This window comes from Mytilus galloprovincialis, chromosome 8, assembly GCF_965363235.1.
Source record: "Mytilus galloprovincialis chromosome 8, xbMytGall1.hap1.1, whole genome shotgun sequence".
NCBI classification, from domain to species: Eukaryota; Metazoa; Mollusca; class Bivalvia; order Mytilida; family Mytilidae; genus Mytilus; species Mytilus galloprovincialis.
In genome coordinates this window covers 18,747,325-18,767,625 of record NC_134845.1, presented here as the reverse complement: position 1 = coordinate 18,767,625, position 20,301 = coordinate 18,747,325, and the positions used below count along the sequence as shown (strand labels likewise).

The 20,301-nt window shown below is 30.6% G+C and overlaps 1 protein-coding gene across 1 annotated transcript; it reads left to right on the top strand.

Annotated features, from left to right (window-relative positions):
• Positions 1 to 2,923: 2,923 nt before the first annotated feature.
• On the top strand, positions 2,924 to 13,426 carry LOC143042979 (uncharacterized). The gene is made up of 5 exons (XM_076215480.1): positions 2,924 to 3,003; positions 7,935 to 8,039; positions 8,288 to 8,392; positions 10,143 to 10,247; positions 13,381 to 13,426. The coding sequence occupies exons 2-5, from the start codon at positions 7,966 to 7,968 to the stop codon at positions 13,424 to 13,426; spliced, it is 330 nt and encodes a 109-aa protein (XP_076071595.1). The 5' UTR covers positions 2,924 to 3,003; positions 7,935 to 7,965.
• The last annotated feature ends 6,875 nt before the right edge of the window (positions 13,427 to 20,301 follow it).

Sequence of the window (20,301 nt, the reverse complement as noted above, 5' to 3'; positions counted from 1 at the left end):
GGAGGGACGAAAGATACCAAGGGATAGTCAAACTCATAGATTGAAAATAAACTGACAACATTCAATATGCAAGCAATTACTTTAAACAGATAAGCATAAAACCAGCAAATGCAGAAATTATTCCTTTTTTTTACCGTCAAAGTGTCATTTCATATATTGGATCTGAATTTTGAATTCAAAAATTTGTTCGTTTCATATTAATCATATATTTCTTATGTACATGAAAGATAAAATATTATTAATGTTAAACTGTTTTTATAGATTAATTATTATCGATTCATATTAAGGATACATTTCTCATATGTACTAGATGATTATATCATATCATTACTCTGCAACTGTTATTTAGAGATAGATATTGATGATTATTGTTCATGAAAGTCCACCACAAAACCATTCAATAAATAATGTTACGTAGTATCACATTTTTTTCAAGTAGAAAATGGAATACAGAAATTTTACCACTGAACAATTGATAACTCGCGTTATAGCATTGGAAAAGCATAGCGATAGACAGATGGAAAGGTAATTGTTCGGACGAGTGTTTGGGTTTTTTAGGATCTCAGTAAATATAGTTGTTCGTTTCATATATAAAAGCTTCATGGTTTGAAAAGAAATGTGTTCAAAGTTTATGCAGTTTATCTGTATCACTTTGTCTGTCTTTACATTACAGTAATCATTAATCTAAGACAGGTACCGCCATTGCAGGTTTAAAAAAGAACCCACCGGTACCATGACACTGGATAAACTTAAAAATTACACATAACGCAACATGCTGGAGTTAACATAACGTGATTTCTTTACACCAACAGAGCCTGCATCATAATTTTATCGATATTATCCTATATAAGATTATGACATTTTGACTAAGTATGAACTAGCATGGATAGGGATGAATGCATAGCAAAGATACGAGATCGGAACATCGGTAAACTACAGTCGCATCAATTAATGTCGTATCCCCATAATCACGAGATATTCATAATAAGTGGGTCTTATATAATAAGACTTTAACAACGAGTGTCCATTGTGTATGCTCTGATGTATAGCTGTCTTGACAATATGTTGTTAGTCAGTTGAGACAGCTATCCATCGTATCGATGAAACAAAATTTGGGATGTTGACTGTAAAACTTTTAAGTGGATCTTTACCAACATCTGTTCGAGCCGTGTTAATGTAAGGCACTACTCCCTGTTAATGAGGTCAGCGCTGTTAGAAAATACATGACCTTAACGATCAAACTACACATTTAAACGCTATACGATGGAGCAAATATGTTAATGCTGACAAATGGAAACATGATAATTCGAAAGCTTTAATCATGTTATTCATTGATAATTTTCGACCTTTCATCTACGTATGACAGTATCAAAGAAAAGATCACGATATGAAACACACCTTCTACTTTCGGTATTATCATTAATGTAGAATCTACATTTTTACTCATTGACATATCTGAAATTAATATTAATAAACTTTGCAAGATGCATATGTCTATCCTCCTTGTCTTTGATAAGTTTCTATATCAAATCTGCTTCATTGTAGTACAAAAATAAAACGACTAGTAGTTGTTCAAATAATAACATTGAGAATGGATATTTGGAAAGTGACAAAAAATAAGTACCCGACAAAAGAGCCCAAGGTAATCAATGGGTCTTCAATGCAGAAATTTTGTAGAAAGAGTTCTGTATGATAACACGATCATGTCTCAATTGAGATTGGGGAAATGAGTTAAAAGTGAAGAGAAATATATATTTTTTTAACAACTATGATTTTAATGTTTGATTAGATACATGTAGTTTGATTTTTTGAGACTCTACATTTTACCGACCCTTCTGGCTGAATATACTTCAACGCAGTTTTTCTAAAGGCCACCTTATTATGCAGAATCAAGTCTTATAAGAGCTTTAGAACGATATTTAGTCGGACATTTAGACGACCTAGCTATATATATTATTTTTAAAAGGATATGTGTGCGGTTTCGGTATTCAGTATAGAGCAGTAACGTTTATTCACATATTCATCATTTTTCAAGTTCAACATCAAAGAACAGAAAGATATACTCTGTCTTCCGTAAATGATAAAAAGAAGAATACAGGATTCATTTAAATTTATTTTAGTACTTGAGTGAGACATTACACATGCATGAGTAGATAAAGAACATCAAAGCCTGGAGAAATTTCATATCAAATTTTACCCACACCCAACACATTGAATTCCACCAACAAAGTAGTCCTTGCGTTTGTACACCGAATACTCGATCATGCAAGCAAATTGAAAACATTGACTTATTATTGTAATATTGTTTTGAGATCAGAAGTTTTAAAAATGTAATGACATCAGTACTGAATGATGTTGATTTCATATATTTATTGCAGATATTTTAAAGAGATAACAGAATACAAAGGAACTGTGATTGAACTGCAAAGGGAAAAAGAACGTTCTGAGAGAAAAAATTACGACCTGAACGAACAAATCAAATACATTGTATATTAAAAAGTCTTGGGAATCAATAAAAAATCTACATATATTGGATAGAGAACGACACTACAAATCGTTCCGAGAATCTTCATATTTATTAGATAATGAAAATCTTCACTGGTATGAGTATATTATGCTAACATTCTATAAAAACTGTCCCCAATGTTCCATATATGAATATAATATGTTTCGTTTTGTTGTTCAATCAACCGTTGTAATGTAACAGCTAAAATATCACATATTTGATACTACAAAAACAATAACTACTTTTAACATGTTTGGATTTAATTATTATCAGATACGCGTATAAAACGTTTATTACTATATAAAAAATCAAAGAAAAAAGTTGAACTGAATGTATTTTAAAATGAATTATTGATAATAGTTAATTGTCAAATAATTCTATTCCGACTTTTACAGTTTGACAGGGCGTAATGACAACGCTGACATTAATGCAAGTAATGACTTCTTAAAGTCTCTATTATTAAAGCAAACAGAGAATGAAGTGCAACAAGAAAAACAGTAAGTATCTTTATCATTTTGTTTTAATATCTAATCTAGTTAATGTATTGGCATAAAAAGTTTTGTACTTCCGTAATATGGATTGAATTTAATTGATTGTTTTACAAAAATGTTTTATTGTTATCTGGTATTGCAGCTTACAAAAAGTTGAAAACCACATTTTTTTCTAAATGAAAGGCTACTAAAATTTATTCAAAATTATTCTGTAATATATTAAAATCCATGGTAAACGGGATGCCACTCTATAAATGCCACAAAAATCCAAACCGCCATTGGGAACAACCCATGAGCGTTCTGACACCATTTCTTTATCAATACACACCTTGTGTCTTTGATGCTCTAATGCTGTAAAATTTGCATTTTCTGTGCACTGTATAACACTTACTTGGCGGAAGTTTGACGTCACAGATTTGACTAAGATCTGTGATGAAGTTATTAAATATAGACAAAGTTCCGCCACTGTCCAGGAAGTCTAAGATAAGAGAATAACAGGATTGACTAGGTGCATATACGCAATATTCAACATCATTATTCTCACTATAAAGACTTATTTTCACTAGAATTTAAAAAAAAAAAATACAATATGACCATGATGACTGAAATTAGCTAGACAATCAAAAGACATCACGACCAACCCCTTCTTGAAAATAGACTGTACAAAATGATTTTTGAGTTTTATGGAATTAGCTAGACAATCAAAATTGTGCATCAAAAGACATCACGACCAACCCCTTCTTGAAAATAGACTGTACAAAATGATTTTTGAGTTTTATGGAATTAAAAAGTTTCACACAAGCTAACAATTAGTTAAATTCCTAATTTTGTTTTTAAATGTAGAAGACCAAAGACGAGAAATTTATACATGCAGTCAGAGGCTTTCAAAGATACAGCCCGTAACAGAGTAGTGATCGAATTCGCGTTTCTTTACCGTCAGAATAAGTTACGTTATCGACAAACTTATTTCAGAAGTGACATAATTTAATTTTCTCCATCGACAAAATATTTCATGTCCAACGTGTAAGTTTTCATTGTTTAAGTCGAAGTTTTTTTAACACAGTAAAACATTTTTTATAATCAACCTCTGTCATTGGCATTTTCATTTTAACGGTAAAGGATCAAATACGGGATCTCCGAAATTTCTATCATTTGTTACGAGGAAATCATTATTCAATCGAACATATGTCTTTGTTCATGACACATATTATGAAATACAAAGGAGTTGAAATGATCAAATTCTTTCGAACTGACGGAAACAAAAATACATAATCTAGAATGTGTGTTCTGTCATAAACAATGGCTTCGTCGTACGAATCGACGAGATCATATTACATACATGTAACTGATCTTAACTGTAGAAACAGTTGGTGCGACCTCGATAAAATCTTTATCAATTTAATATAAGAGATAAATATTGATGACTACAATGATAATGAATTTATTGGAGTCACATCCACTGTTTGTACTGTAAACACGAACTCGTCGGTTAGTGCAATGAAGACACTTTTAAAGATTGAGATTGTTGGTTTATTCTTTACACCTTCGAGGTATTAAAATTATTTCAGTGTTTATTTAAAGTTAAATTTATTTTCAAATCTATTCTGTTTAAAATTGTCGAAACTTCCGTTAAAGATTTCTGTGGTAAACTATCTATTCTATAGTTAGGATCATTTTATAATAAATACCCTTTTGTACAAGAATACTTTCTTTATAGAAGTATAGATCTGCTGGTTATAGATTTTTTTTTATAACTTTCATTATTGTGACGACGCGCTATGAAATTCAGAATAATTTATAAATGAAGTTGTATATAAATTTTTGGTCATAAACACAAATCTTTTAAACAGTTCGACGAGTGCGTCAATGTTATGTAGTCTGTTTACTGTAAGTTACTAAGCTTTGCCCGATTCATCTGTCATTTATGGAAACTAATTCACCACTTTCTGAGACATTCATTTTTATTTCACCATCAGACATGGAGCTACATTTGTAACTAAAGGAAAACTCTCAAATTAAAGAAATTTGACATGATATACTGAAACTTTCTTATAATCAATTAAACAACTGCTTTTCTTAGATATGTGATTTTTCATGGTCCAACTTTTTCATTGTTAAGGGACATTTTGAGATTTTTTATTGTAAAAAAATGGTGTTTTTTAAAGAAATCAACATTCAAAATTTAGAACTTCATGAACATGTACAGGAAGCTGAATTATTGCACATCTATGTACTACTTAAAATTGTACTTCGATCTGTTGCGTCCTTAAAATGTTCTGATCGTCCTTAGATTTAATGTACGGAAATGTTTCGGTAAATTAAATTCAAATCCGAATTGAATGTTTATGACACACAAAAAGAGAAACCAGAATCTCTTGATGACCAAACGTATGTACACGTTGGGGCGATTCAGAGCTTTTCAGAAGGAGTGAGATTCTACCCTTGTTGAAAGCCTTGTGGAGACCTCTAGAATTTTAAATTCCCTCCGTTTTTCTCATGGATGGAGTGTGGTCTCTCTGTAAATTACCGAATATCTTTTCATTTTCCTATTTACCGAAGGGCGAAATTTCTTTTTCAAACCCGAACTAGAAATCCATTGTTTTCTAATAGAGCACCTTACATTATCGTCAATGAGTTCAGGCATGTGAAAAATTATATAATCATACACAAGAAAGAAACCCTGAACAGGCTTTCAGCAATAATTTCTACCTATTTAATATTAAGTAAATATTAACATGTACATGTATTTGAAAAAGTACAGATATAACAAAGAAACTGCCCGGTATCCGACGTAAGAGTACACTTTTTACTGCATGCTAAAGACTAGCAAAAATAAATGGCACAAGTTCACGTAGTTATAAAAAAGTCATATAATTTACGTTATCGAACAAAAAATCAGAAATACGGAATATTATATGTGAATGGTTAGGAAATCCGTTTCCCCTACATGTTTTAAAAGTCAAAGAAAAATGTTTTCCCTGATACAAACGTTTTAAGAACCAGCTTTGTGTAACCTATAGACAAATTCGACTGGATGTAAGAAAGTTAATATGTTTACTCTGATTTGAAATTATCTTTTAGAACTTTTTTTAGTAATTGAGAACCTATGTTGTTTATGTATAATAGGTGAAATGTTGCATGATCCCTCAAAATGACAGCAAGCGCAGTTTTCCGGATGATGTTCATTTGTACACTGCTAAAAACTGTCAGGTCCTGGCCATGATATATTTTGGAGAAATTTTTTTTTACTGACTTTTACTAAAAAAATATTCTCTGTGTGTGCCATTGCAAGAAATCGTTTTGCTCGTTATTTTGTCATATTAAAAAAGATTCTCAACAAAATTTTCCCGTTTAAACTGTACTAGAAAAAAGTTTGACATGTGAAACGGACGAAGACATATTCTAACAGAAGTACAAATACCAGTCCTCCCTTTTGTGCATACATATGAGAAAACATTTTAAAGTTATTGATTGAATTCAAATCCATCACACATACAGTACACATTGTAGTCCGAAAAAATAAAGGACTTCATTCCTATCAAACACCCTTTTAATTGTTTACCAGTATATTTCTTTTAGTTTTGGGTAAATAACACTATCAAGACGTACATAAATTTTTTTTTCTGTTCTGACTTTGAAGAAATGACTTCTTTTCGCCTAATCGAAATGGTGCATGGACATATTTTGTTTCATATTATTAGAATTATTTTCAATATTATCGGTATTAAACTTGATCATCGACACATGAAAGTTTGTCAGCATTTTGTCAATCTTTTTAACGTTAAAGTACCAATAATTCGGTCACTACTCAATTAAGTTTGTCGATAACGTAGCTAATTTTGACGGTAAAGAAACATCAATTCGATCACTTCTCTGTTACGGGCTGTACTTTCACATTCTTTTCCAAAGTTTCTTTTATTATTTTGGTAGACTTTTTCCCTTAAGATGTTTTCCTTTTCATATCTTTTTCTTTTTCTCTATTCTAAACGTCCATGTTTTATAAATTAGTTTTGTACCAATGCAATGAGATATTTATCTTGCGGTCAGGTATTAACAGCTGGACATTGGTATCAACAGAAAATTGATATATAAGTCATTTCTAAATGCCTATATAAAAAATATTTAGTTTAATTACATGTGCTTTTATTTACATAAGTTCATTATCAATGTGATATGATAATGACTTTGGGATTTTTACAAACTGTGCAGAATAATACTTACTTCAAACTTATGGGATAAAACAAATATTTTTCAAAAAATCATTGTAAGACTGTAGTGCTACCTTGAGCTAGCAGAAAACCACAATTGTTTTGGAATTTGACATAAGTTATTCATTCGTTTGATACAAAACATCATCAACCCAGCATTAGTCAGTCTCTCGGTGTTGTCATGAGTAACAATTATGTGGTCCTTTATAAATTTCCGGTTTACTAAAGTATAAACGAAATACTAAGGATTTTATTATTCCAGGCATAAAATACCTTGACCGTTTCCGGCAAAACTTTTCGGAATTTTGGGTCTTCAGTGCTCTTCAATTTTGTACTTTTTTTATCTGAGCGTCACTGCTGAGTCTTATGTAGACGAAACGCGCGGCTGGCGTATTAAATTATAATCCTGGTACCTTTGATAACTATTTGAGCGTTTGATTTTGCCATTTGATTATGTATTTTCCGGTTTGAATCTTCCTCGATGTTATTATTTTGTTATTTTACCTTATTTCATAGATTGTGGTATAGTTTTTCCTCTTGAAAATTAATATATTAGTAATATGGAAATTGACATTTATAATTTTTAAAAAAAGCAGTTGAATTTAAAAATCAATACAGATTAATTTCTCTGAAGTCCCGTATCTAGAACATAGTTGCTGCATATGGTGGTGACTTTGACCAGTAGTCATAGTTTTGTAGATTGTTTTATTCTAAATGTCTCTATTTCAGGTTGAATGCTGCAAAAGCAAAAGAAAATGAAATGACTAGGGAAATAGAGTTGCTGTATATATCTTTGGAAAACGAACGGAAAGAATTTGACGAAACAAAAACACGGTACAGCAGCAAATATATTGTTATTGATTTTGTTGATACACCACTATTATAGGATAGGAGAGAGGTTAGCGCTATCAACATGTTGACCCTGCAATTTGCATTTGTGCTTGTTTAACGCCAGGGTTTGTTATCTCTTTCATTGTTTTTAGCATAAATTTGTCTTTTTCTTTGTTAGTCATATGGCGTTATTTTTATTTACACAAACCGTTCAGACTTTTAAATTTTAAACTCGTATCTATTCGTTGCAGCTTAGAAGAAGCAGACAAACGTGAATGTCAATTGATAACCAAAATACAGCTGCTGCAGCAATCTTTTGAAGAAAACAGAAGAGTGTTTGACGAAAATGAAAAACAGTAAATATATCAACTTTGTTAACATAATGTTTGTTGCTTCAAATTGACCTCTCAGCTAACGAACGAATATTCAAAATTTATCAAGAACTCAATATAGATATAAAGTAATACACAAAGATAAATTAAACACTTAAAATGTTGTTGACATATAGTCTGGTTACCTTTTTGTTCTCACTTTTATCGGTTGATCAATATTTTCCCGACGAAACAATAATGTATCAGATCCAGATAACAGTTTGTATGATTTTGTCTTCTTTTGTTTTGGAGGAAGGCAAAAGGTGAGGAATTAACAAGTTTGATATTTTGCCATCTCTACGAACCATTTGTCTTGTAATAAACATTCTGCAGGTATTGTCGATGCAAAACCTTATAAACAAAAGGCTTTTATGTGTTTTTGTTTTTGCGAAACCTCTGATAAAAGAGGTTAAGCTGTGTGGTTGTCGATAAGTAATAATTAAACAATGTCAATTCTTATAACAATAAAACGTAATAAGTAGTTTTCACAATCATGTATTTATATTTAAAAAAAATCGTTAAACGTTTTCGTCTAAAATGTAAATTTGAATTGATTATCGAATATTTACAGTTATAAAAATATGTTGTCAATATTCTTCATAGCTTTCATTAAAAATATACCCTAGTGTATTTAAACATATATGATATATATAAGACTATTTCGTCATCTAATTGATTTTTTTAGTACATTTTCTTTTATCTTATATGTAGATATCAGCTCAGTTAAGGTCAAGTTACAGTAAATTGGCTATGTTACAGATTTGAGTAAAATTTGGCATACAAAAAAAATTTCTTTAAATAATCAAATCTCTTATTTTACTTCATAGATTTTGCTAAAAAAAATATATATATGTTGTTGATACATAATTTTCGTTCAACAATGTCAGCTATTAAAGGACAGATGTGACAATAACTGAATTACAGGCTCGTGACTTAAAACAGGCATATACAGAATGAGGCGAGGTTGAACATCTGTGCGGGTGTTCAAGCATTCCCCTAACTTTAGACAGTGGCTTAACAGTACAACATATGAACAAACTATAAAAATCTGTTGAAAAAGGCTTGCCTTATCAGATCGATGCAAAGAAAGAAACTAACAAAACAAAATAGAGAACGTGACAGGCTACTAATACATTCCCACAACAAGAGAACACTGAGAAAAGAACGGAGAAAAACACAGTAGGTTTTATCAGGAATTGTCCGTTTAAAATGAATAGCTGATCATGCAATTTACAACAAAAAGAACATCACAAGCCTATGTGAATGTCTCTTGAGCTTAATTGATATGTTAACAAACTATTCATCTTTTTTTTTATACCGTCAATATTTGAATGGTAATATCTATTAAAAAAAGCTAATAGTTTAACGTGTAATATATTTAGCTATGCTAGGCATTTAAAAACGATATACAAATTTATAATAATCAATAAAACAAAGAAATGAAATTGTTTATAAGCTATTTATCGAACATTATATTTTAATGTTCATATACTTACTTGTCTTCATCGTCTATTTTATACTTCCTTACTTGTCTTCAGCGTCTATTTTATACTTCCTAATATGATTTCTGATATCAGTAATATGATTTCCAATATCAGTTACATGTATGTTAAATCAGATATCAGTAATATGATTTCTGATATCAGTTATATGGTTTCAGATATCAGTTATATGATTTTAGATATCAGTAATATGATTTCATATATAATTAGCTATATGAAACCTGTCATTGTAGAATGAAAGTTACAATCGAGCAAAAAGATCAAGAAATAAGGAAAGTTCATAAGCTTTTGAAAGAACAGCAACATACAATGGGTGAAATAAAGCGGATGTCTAAAATGTTTGTATTAATTACGTTTATAAATATCGCTACAGTACTACATGTAATACTATAAAATATATGACTGAATCTGTAATTTTACTTGTGTCTCGATATTTTTGCGCTGTTAGTTATTAAAAAAAAATGATAATAACATATAAGAAAAAAAGGTTTCAAAAGTTGGTGATATAAATATTAACGTTAACAATTGTAATGCATGATAGACTCATTCAATTTGAAGTGCCTTCTTGAAAAAAACCCACATTAAAACACACTTGACACAACTGCATTTAACACATATACACACATAAAGCTCGATAATAACGGAAAGAATGTAAACAACTGTCTTATTCCTGACTTGGTACTGTAATTTTCCGAAGAAACACGATACACTAAACTTAAATTTTGTGTGACAGTTGTATAATGTTGACAGACATAATTGGTAAACATAACCATGATCGGTATTCATCGCCTCAAAATGTGTAAACATATATAACAGATACGCAATGTTTGTGACGTAAGAAATCCAAACAAAAATCCTAATTTATCTGATAAAAAAACGGCAACACAAAAAAGTTTGATAGCGCATACGGCATACGTAAACATAATGACATGCACACTATCCCGATGAAGTACAAATTACGTTGTAAGTAAAATATATGAGTAACAGGTAAGTCAATTGGTAGTATACAGGATTTAAAAAAAATATTGATAGCAACTATATGCACAGCATCGGGAGCTACATCAAACATGCTACATATTTAATGCCCACCACTTTAAGAAAATATATAATTCTTATTTTTTCGTTCTATCGGAAACGTTCAATCACGTACACATTTTTATTCCTCACTTCTACATTTAATAGTTCCTGCTTGTGTATCAATCCCTCTTAGTTTAGGAACAGAAAAAAAAAATCCACTCAGAAATATACTCATTTGAATGATAAGCATACCTTATAGCGATTCCTCATTATTACGGAATACTTTGTGAAGGTTTTAATATGAAAAAAAGATATTTAAAAAGAAGGATTTTTGTTTTCAAAAATAGCATTAATAATCGATTTATAAAACTAACATAAATAAACTATCGACATATCGATCATAAATTTCTCTGGTACTTGTAAAATAAATGCGCGCAAACATTTTAAATACTGAGCGCAAACTTAAAGCACATTTATCCCCAATGCGCTCAAAAATAAAACTCCCGTTGATAGCTACATAAATTCATGTAATTAGTTATTGGTTTGATTAAACATACAGTTATTAAAAAAAACAATTATCAGATGTTTGCCTTTTTTAATATGTATATGTGAAGGTGTACGAATGATTGCCTTGTTATCATTGACACTGATTTCTTATCAAATATCAATGTTTGCAAACAACATAACAAACTAAATGATTAAAAGATATGAGACAAATTCAACAGTTTTAAATGTTTTCAACGGTTATTAAATGAAAGGTATATGCTTTGAAATGATGTAAACCGTGTTCTCTCCCAAAATGCATGAAGGAATAAAACCACAAAAAATCATTATAGAATACCGATTTGCACATAAATCTTTTGCAAATGCGTTAATCATAATTATAGGTATTCAGTTTTATATTTCCATAATGCAACATTAATTTGAACATGTTTTAAAACTTCATCCTTTTCACTTATCGAAATCATATTAAGTGTTTCATTTATTAATTGGAACAATGAACATTACTGGACAATTTGTTCAAGAGTTAACGAAAAAAACTGTTCATATATTGAGTGATCAATTATATGCGTAACCGATGAGGCCCCATTCAGTCAATTGAGACAAATCAATTCATTATATGTTAAACTTGGTATGAGTATTACCATAAACTGTTTTACATTTAGCGAAGAGAGTTTGTCAACGCATTGGGAAGAACAGAGGCAAGAAAAACATCAGACAAGGAAAAAGTAAGTTTCAATTCTTATCTTACTTTTTTTGTATTGAACACAATCTGAATAATTTGTGTATTCTTTTGCTAGCGACAATAACCATTTTTTTTACAAGCCAAATGCAATTTAACACGAAACAAAACAATTCCGGAATTCTTTAGTTTTAAATTTCAAACTATTAAATAATTTAGTGTTCCTGTAGGTTTTTGTACACTTTTTGAATGTCGTTTGGCAGTTGCATTTTGGGATCAAAGTAGTTTTTCTAGCCTGTTTGCTTTTAAACAACCTAATATGACATAATTACACGATTCATTGACTTTTTAAAAGTGACGTCATTACCAAGAAATACTTATTGAACCCTAAATAATTTAACTAAAATATTATGAGTGTAAAATGACTGAATATCAATCAAGAATATTGTTTAAAGGGGCAACGTTTTAATACCGGTTTTTGTCAACTATTCAACATATAAGAAAAATGAACAAAAGATGTACGAAGATAAAACATATTCAAAGTCATTCCAGTTGATTTGATTTTTCGGTATCCCATGGCGTTTTCTTCCTTTATAAATCATGTAAATTGCAAAAGGTGAAGTAACAAAACTATTGATCTCGAAGAAAAATTATAACGGAAAGTCCCTAAACAAATAGTAAAATCAAAAGCTCTAACACATAAAACTATTTGAAAATCAGCTAAGTTAACCTCTCACTTGTGTGATTCTAAAATAATATATTTACAACAATGTGTGACAAAACAATTAGACATAATAGATAAAATGTCCAAAAAAAATGGGAACATTAGTCAACATTCTGTTATGACTTTAACCACTATAAAACTACACAACTATGTCAACAAGAAAGCACAATATGGCATCTTTACACCATATAAACAAATCACATGAGCAAAAATAAAGGACAAGAATACAAAAATTTACCATAGCACCATAAAACAAAAGGGGATTTAAAATTACCGAGCCATGTCAAAGAATATTACCAAAAATGGACTAAACAGGTAAATCTAAAAATATATTAAGACATATAAGAATAAAATTTTACAAGTAATTAAGAATCTATACTTTTAGACCATTGTGTACTACTTGTGAAGTTGCTACGTAATAATCATCAACAAGGTCTTGGTATCTTCTAATGAACTTTTTTAGAAAGAGGACTAGACGTTATTCTTAACTTTAAAATCATAATATTGACAACAAGATTATTTATTTTATATATTTATTACGTTACAGTTTACACACAATTATCAATCCAAAGAGTGTCAGAATTTATAATTGAATCGTCATCAAAATTCTATGGAGCAGAACATTTAGACAAACCAATCGTCACCATATTTTTACGAAGCAAGCTCAAAACAATTGATGCAGAATGTATGCAACATTGGCGGAAAAGCAAACCATGACTGCATTCGCATATATGTATGGAATGGGTAGTGCAATGAACACGAAATATGACAATTTTATACTTCATCAAACTGATTTATTGGGGTTTGTGTTTCATTCTATCGGAAAATGTTAATTTTGGTTTTTAGTTTTGCATTGCTTTTACCATACCACATGTAAAAAATCCTGAATAAATATTCATACAATATATATTTAGGTAAATCATCAAAATCAAAATCTAAAATATAGAATCGCCCATACTTTTATTTATTTGTTCATTTGTTGTACAATGGCAAAGTAATAATTTTATTTAGTTTCCGGAAATGTTTATGATATATTTGAATCTAGGAAAAAAAGCCTTTCCTTTTGGAAAGGGTTTAGCGTTCAAAAGTTTCTAGACTGGCCATCAAACGTAAGTCAATTTTTCACACATAGCTTTCATTTCTGGTATATATATTCTCATTGATGATTAAAATTTTTACACTGATAAGGGAATTCGAAAATGTTATTTACACTGTTCTTGATGTTCGATAGTAAAGGACTTACATGAATTTTAAAAGTCATCATTGTGTTTTTGTAATACATTCTGCTGAATACGATCTGTACAGTTTATTTGAAACGGTACACTATCGGTTTTATTTTTATTTAGAAATAATCTGCATAAGCGATTAAACATTCCTCAAATTGTCATTTAGGTCTATGGACTCCTTAAATTATGACAATTTACATTCGCTTTTAAAAGAGCATCCAAATGGTATTTGTTCTACAGGGTATATGACTTATGAGTGTTTGTCTTCTCTATAATATTCCGTTTCATCTCTTAATAACTTTCAATATTCGTACTGCAGGCGTCTGGTCTAGTGCAACGTTTTATTGTATTTTAATATATTTCAACTTAATTCCAAGCGGCTGCAAGTATCTGTAATAACCTACCCTGAAACCTGTACAACGAACAAAAGCTTGAAATCTTTAAGAAGAATTTGAAAATTTATCGTTTTGACTGGCATATCATATGTTTTTTTAATCTTATCTCGGAATTCGGAAAATAACCAAGTTTTTGACATTGCTTTCATCTAAATATGCTATATTTGTACCTATTCGTTACAATTTAAAAGGCAATTGTGTAAATCTTTATGGTTTTTGTGTCATTAGTTAGTTTGTTAATTGACATAATTATTTTTGTATTTTTAAACGTGCTTTCAGTCAGTTCTTTGTAAATATTGTATGATAAAATTATACAAAGATACATACGTTTATCGATTACTGACACCCTTTTTCATAATTTTACAAATGCACGTGATTAAATTATACACTCTTCCTTACTCTGACTTATTATGAATCGAATTACAATATCTAAATATGTCAAATATTCTTTTGTTTATAACTAGGTATTCATATGATTAGCTAACGTATCTTTTTGATTTTAATAAATATTTCTAGTTCAAGTTATTACTTAAGAAAGGTATCTTACCCTATCTGTTTTTTTTAGATTAGAAATATACGAATATGTTCACGGTTTTTGTTTAGTCATCATAAGTTCTTATTTTTATTATAGTTATTGTTATAAATATGCAGACATTAACATACTGAATAACTTATTTGAAAATGTAAATTGTATACATATATTTATTATTTGAACTACAATGGACTATGCAATATTGTAAAGGCGTTCATGAAATAAATTTTTATAAAAATATATAATTATTTCTATTAAAAAAGGATTCAAATTAAAATAGCATAACATGATGTGCATCAACTATACCTTTTCATGAATATTGTTTATACTCAGCTTAACCATTTTTGATACTTCACCTTTTGCAATTTACATGATTTATGAAAGAAGAAAACACCATGGGATACCGAAAAATCAAATCAACTGGGATGACTTTGAATACGTTTCTTTTACAAATATTTATATCTTTGCAATGAAAGAAATGTGTTCAAACCCTTCAATCTTTATTAAGATACGTTCTTGTAACCAGGTTTAACAAACAAATAAAATGTTCTTTTTCTATAAGATTTAAAAATTCATTATCTTCATAAACTGATGTTCGGCTATTGATATTTCAACATAAACATTTTAAAGTCTTAGATTGCCCTCTGGAGATGTCATTATACTCTTTACCACCAACACATGTCTAATGGTGAAGTTGAAATCATCCCTTCGTTTACGAACGCCATCACGAGTAGTTTGACCGTTACTGAATATCCGTTTCACAGATGATATCGAATATGTTTCCTTTGTCATAACCACAAACCCGTTCCCTTTTCATGACCTATGACCTACCGAACTAGAATATTTACAAGGTTTGTAATAACATTAGCAACACAATGGGTACCACGTATGGAGCAGGATCTGCTTACCCTTCCGGAGCACATGTGATCACCCCCAGTTTTTGATGTGGTTCGTGGTGCTTAGTCTTTAGTTTTCTATAATGTGTCTTGTGTAGTATTATTTGTCTGTTTGTCTTTATTTCTTTTTTAGCCATGGCGTTGTCAGTTTTTTTAAGCTATGAGTTTGAATGTCCCTCTGTTATCTTTCACCGCCTATTTTAGGTTCTTAAAGAAACATAATTATATCGATCTAGACTCATGGTCGGGTTTTTTCTTACATTAGCAACACAACGAGTGAAATATGCGGAGCAGAATCTTCTTTTATGTGCTGGTTTAGGTTGTTTTATATATTTGGTTTTACTCTGTAGTTAGTCACCATTTCGGTTTTATCATGTATTTCTATTATAGAGTCATTTTATAAAATTTTACTGTTTGCAAAAGTATGAAAACCCACAACATTTTGGATCTTTTGGTCCTCAATGCTCTTCAACTTTCTACTTGTTTTGGATTTCGAACTTTTTTCATCTGAGCGTCACTGGTTAGTCTTGTGTGGACGAAACGCGCGTCTGGCGTATTAAATTTTAGATCCGGTACCTTTTGTAAGCTATTATTCGTGTGTTTCTCTGTCCTATATGTTCTACCATTTATTTGTATTGTAGTCTTGTCAAGTAATGTTGACATTTTAATGTTATATTCAACATTGTCATAAAAGTGGGAGGTTTGCATGCCACAAAACCATGCTCAACCCACCATTTTTTTTCTTAAAATGTCCTGTTCCAAGTCAGGAAAATGGCAATTGTTATATTATAGTTCGTTTCAGTGTGTGTAACATTTTAATGTTGTGTTTCTGTTGTGTCGTAGTTCTCCTCTAATATTTGATGTGTTTCCCTCCGTTTTAGTTTGTAACCCAGATTTGTATTTTTTCTCAATCGATTTATGAATTTCGAACAGCGGTATACTACTGTTGTCTTTATTTAAATGAGTTTTGGTGAAGCACATAAACCACGACATACCTATAGGCTTTTGAAATGAGGTCCTTATTAAAAAGGCAAGACATTTAGGTCAAGGTAATCGTCTACACATTGAACTTGATTTGTTAGCGCAACTCCTCATAAACCATAACAGTTTTAGATCGGATAAAACAGCTGGAAGTAGATCTGAATTTGAAAATTAAAAAGACAATTCATGATCAGATTTCAAAACGCGCGTCTGGCGTATTTTAATCCTAGTACCTTTGATAACTTTTTTCTAATCAATATTTCCTCCTACAATTGGTATATACCTAACAGGGCTTATAATTGGCTGACGCAAATTCAAACATTACTGAACGTAAGTATTTACATGCTATAAACATTTATACAAATGTATTAATACATACTGTAAACCAACTTATTTTCGCGAATACTTTATTTCGCGTTTTACCCTTTCTTGACCAATTCGCGGCTATTTAATTTCGCGATTTTCTGATTTACTTGATGAAGTTTAATAAGGAAAGATCCAAGTTTTACATATTCGCGACGATTTATATTCGCGTTATTTTTCTACTTGCGAAAATCGCGAAAATAAATCGCTCGCGAAATTAAGTTGGTTTACAGTATAGACCCTTATTTAGACCTTTTGTTCGGAGGAAATGCTGAAAAGGCTTTCAGGATAATAAGCTAAGATCTCCAGGAGCGTAAACTATCGACAAATAAATATCTTTGTGTTTGTAAAACTTTTCTGATTGGGCCCCACTAATATTCCTTGACCACAGATTACAGACCCAACAAATTCAGCTTCCCTATCCTCATTTATAGACATATACGTCGACTACAGCGGACATCCGAATCCGAGTCTATTACAAACGAAATAAATTCAATTCTGAAATTTATAAATATTCCTCAATTTAAACAACAATTTACCAACTTTTTCTGCGTATAGAGTATTAATTTCTGAACTCAAAGGATATTAACAAGATTGCAGCATCTTCTCTTTGTAAAACGTCTTCAGTGTATGAGCAAAAAATCAATGAGCCAGGATTTTGTGAAAAGTAAAATCACAAAAATACTAAACTCAAAAATGATCATAGAACAATAACACAATGACGGGATGTATAAGCACAGATCTACGTCATATGTATCAAAGAAACACAAAAATGCATATAGACAAATCACATTAAATTTAGCAACAATGAAAGGTAAGAATACAAAGATTATGATAAAACAATAACACAATGACGGGGTGTAAAAGTAAAGAGTCACTTCTAATGGATATCACAAAAAAAAACCTTGTATGTTACTGTCCCAAGTCAGGAGCCTGTAATTCGGGGCCTTTTATAGCTGACTATGCGATATGGGCTGTGCTCATTGTTGAAGGCCTTGCGGTGACCTTTTGTTGTTAATTTATGTGTCGTGTGGTCTCTTGTGGAGAGTTTTCACATTGGCAATCATACCACATCTTCTTTTTTTTTTATATAAACAGTAAAAGAAATATACACGAATACAATAAAAGAATACTATAACACGTTATTTAGATGATAAACAAAGGACATGTTAATTGATACTTATATTTTTATGTATCATGAATACACCATATTATCCATTCATTGTATTCGACAATTTTCAGCATTCAGTAACTGTATGATTTGGTTGTGAGTGTTGAATCTGATGTACAATTAACCCCTAAAAAGAAGGAAAATCAACTAGTATCAAATCTTTAAATCTTTAATTTTGTAAAATTGTCTCATTATACGCAAATTAACAGAAACATATTGTTAGCACTGAGTTTGTTAGCGCAACTCCTCATAAACCATAACAGTTTTAGATCGGATAAAACAGCTGGAAGTAGATCTGAATTTGAAAATTGAAAAGACAATTCATGATCAGATTTCAAGACGCGCGTCTGGCGTATTTTAATCCTAGTACCTTTGATAACTTTTTTCTAATCAATATTTCCTCCTACAATTGGTATATACCTAACAGGGCTTATAATTGGCTGAAGCAAATTCAAACATTACTGAACGTAAGTATTTACATGCTATAAACATTTATACAAATGTATTAATACATACTAGTATAGACCCTTATGTAGACCTTTTGTTCGGAGGTAATGCTGAAAAGGCTTTCAGGATAATAAGCTAAGATCTCCAGGAGCGTAAACTATCGACAAATAAATATCTTTGTGTTTGTAAACTTTTCTGATTGGGCCCCACTAATATTCCTTGACCACAGATTACAGACCCAACAAATTCAGCTTCCCTATCCTCATTTATAGACATATACTTCGACTACAGCGGACATCCGAATCCGAGTCTATTACAAACGAAATAATTTCAATTTTGAAATTTATAAATATTCCTCAATTTAAACAACAATTTACCAACTTTTTCTGCGTATAGAGTATTAATTTCTGAACTCAAAGGATATTAACAAGATTGCAGCATCTTCTCTTTGTAAAACGTCTTCAGTGTATGAGCAAAAAATCAATGAGCCAGGATTTTGTGAAAAGTAAAATCACAAAAATACTAAACTCAAAAATGATCATAGAACAATAACACAATGACGGGATGTATAAGCACAGATCTACGTCATATGTATCAAAGAAACACAAAAATTCATATAGACAAATCACATTAAATTTAGCAACAATGAAAGGCAAGAATACAAAGATTATGATAAAACAATAACACAATGACGGGGTGTAAAAGTAAAGAGTCACTTCTAATGGATATCACAAAAAAAACCTTGTATGTTACTGTCCCAAGTCAGGAGCCTGTAATTCGGGGCCTTTTATAGCTGACTATGCGATATGGGCTGTGCTCATTGTTGAAGGCCTTGCGGTGACCTATTGTTGTTAATTTATGTGTCGTGTGGTCTCTTGTGGAGAGTTTTCACGTTGGCAATCATACCACATCTTCTTTTTTTTTTTATATAAACAGTAAAAGAAATATACACGAATACAATAAAAGAATACTATAACACGTTATTTAGATGATAAACAAAGGACATGTTAATTGATACTTATATTTTTATGTATCATGAATACACCATATTATCCATTCATTGTATTCGACAATTTTCAGCATTCAGTAACTGTATGATTTGGTTGTGAGTGTTGAATCTGATGTACAATTAACCCCTAAAAAGAAGGATAATCAACTAGTATGAAATCTTTAAATCTTTAAATTTGTAAAAGTCGTCTCATTATACGCAAATTAACAGAAACATATTGTTAGCACTGAGATCGGATAAAACAGCTGGAAATAGATCTGAATTTGAAAATTCTAAATTTGAAAGAACATGTTGCTTAGCTTGGTTAAAGCGTAGAAAAACAGCACAGACAAAAATGCACGTAAATTGGATGTAACATTTACAAAATTACATTATCGGATGAAAATGCAAAAAATAAAACATTAAAAGGAGAGTGAAAGGTGAGACCAAGAGCAGCTCTTATTAACTA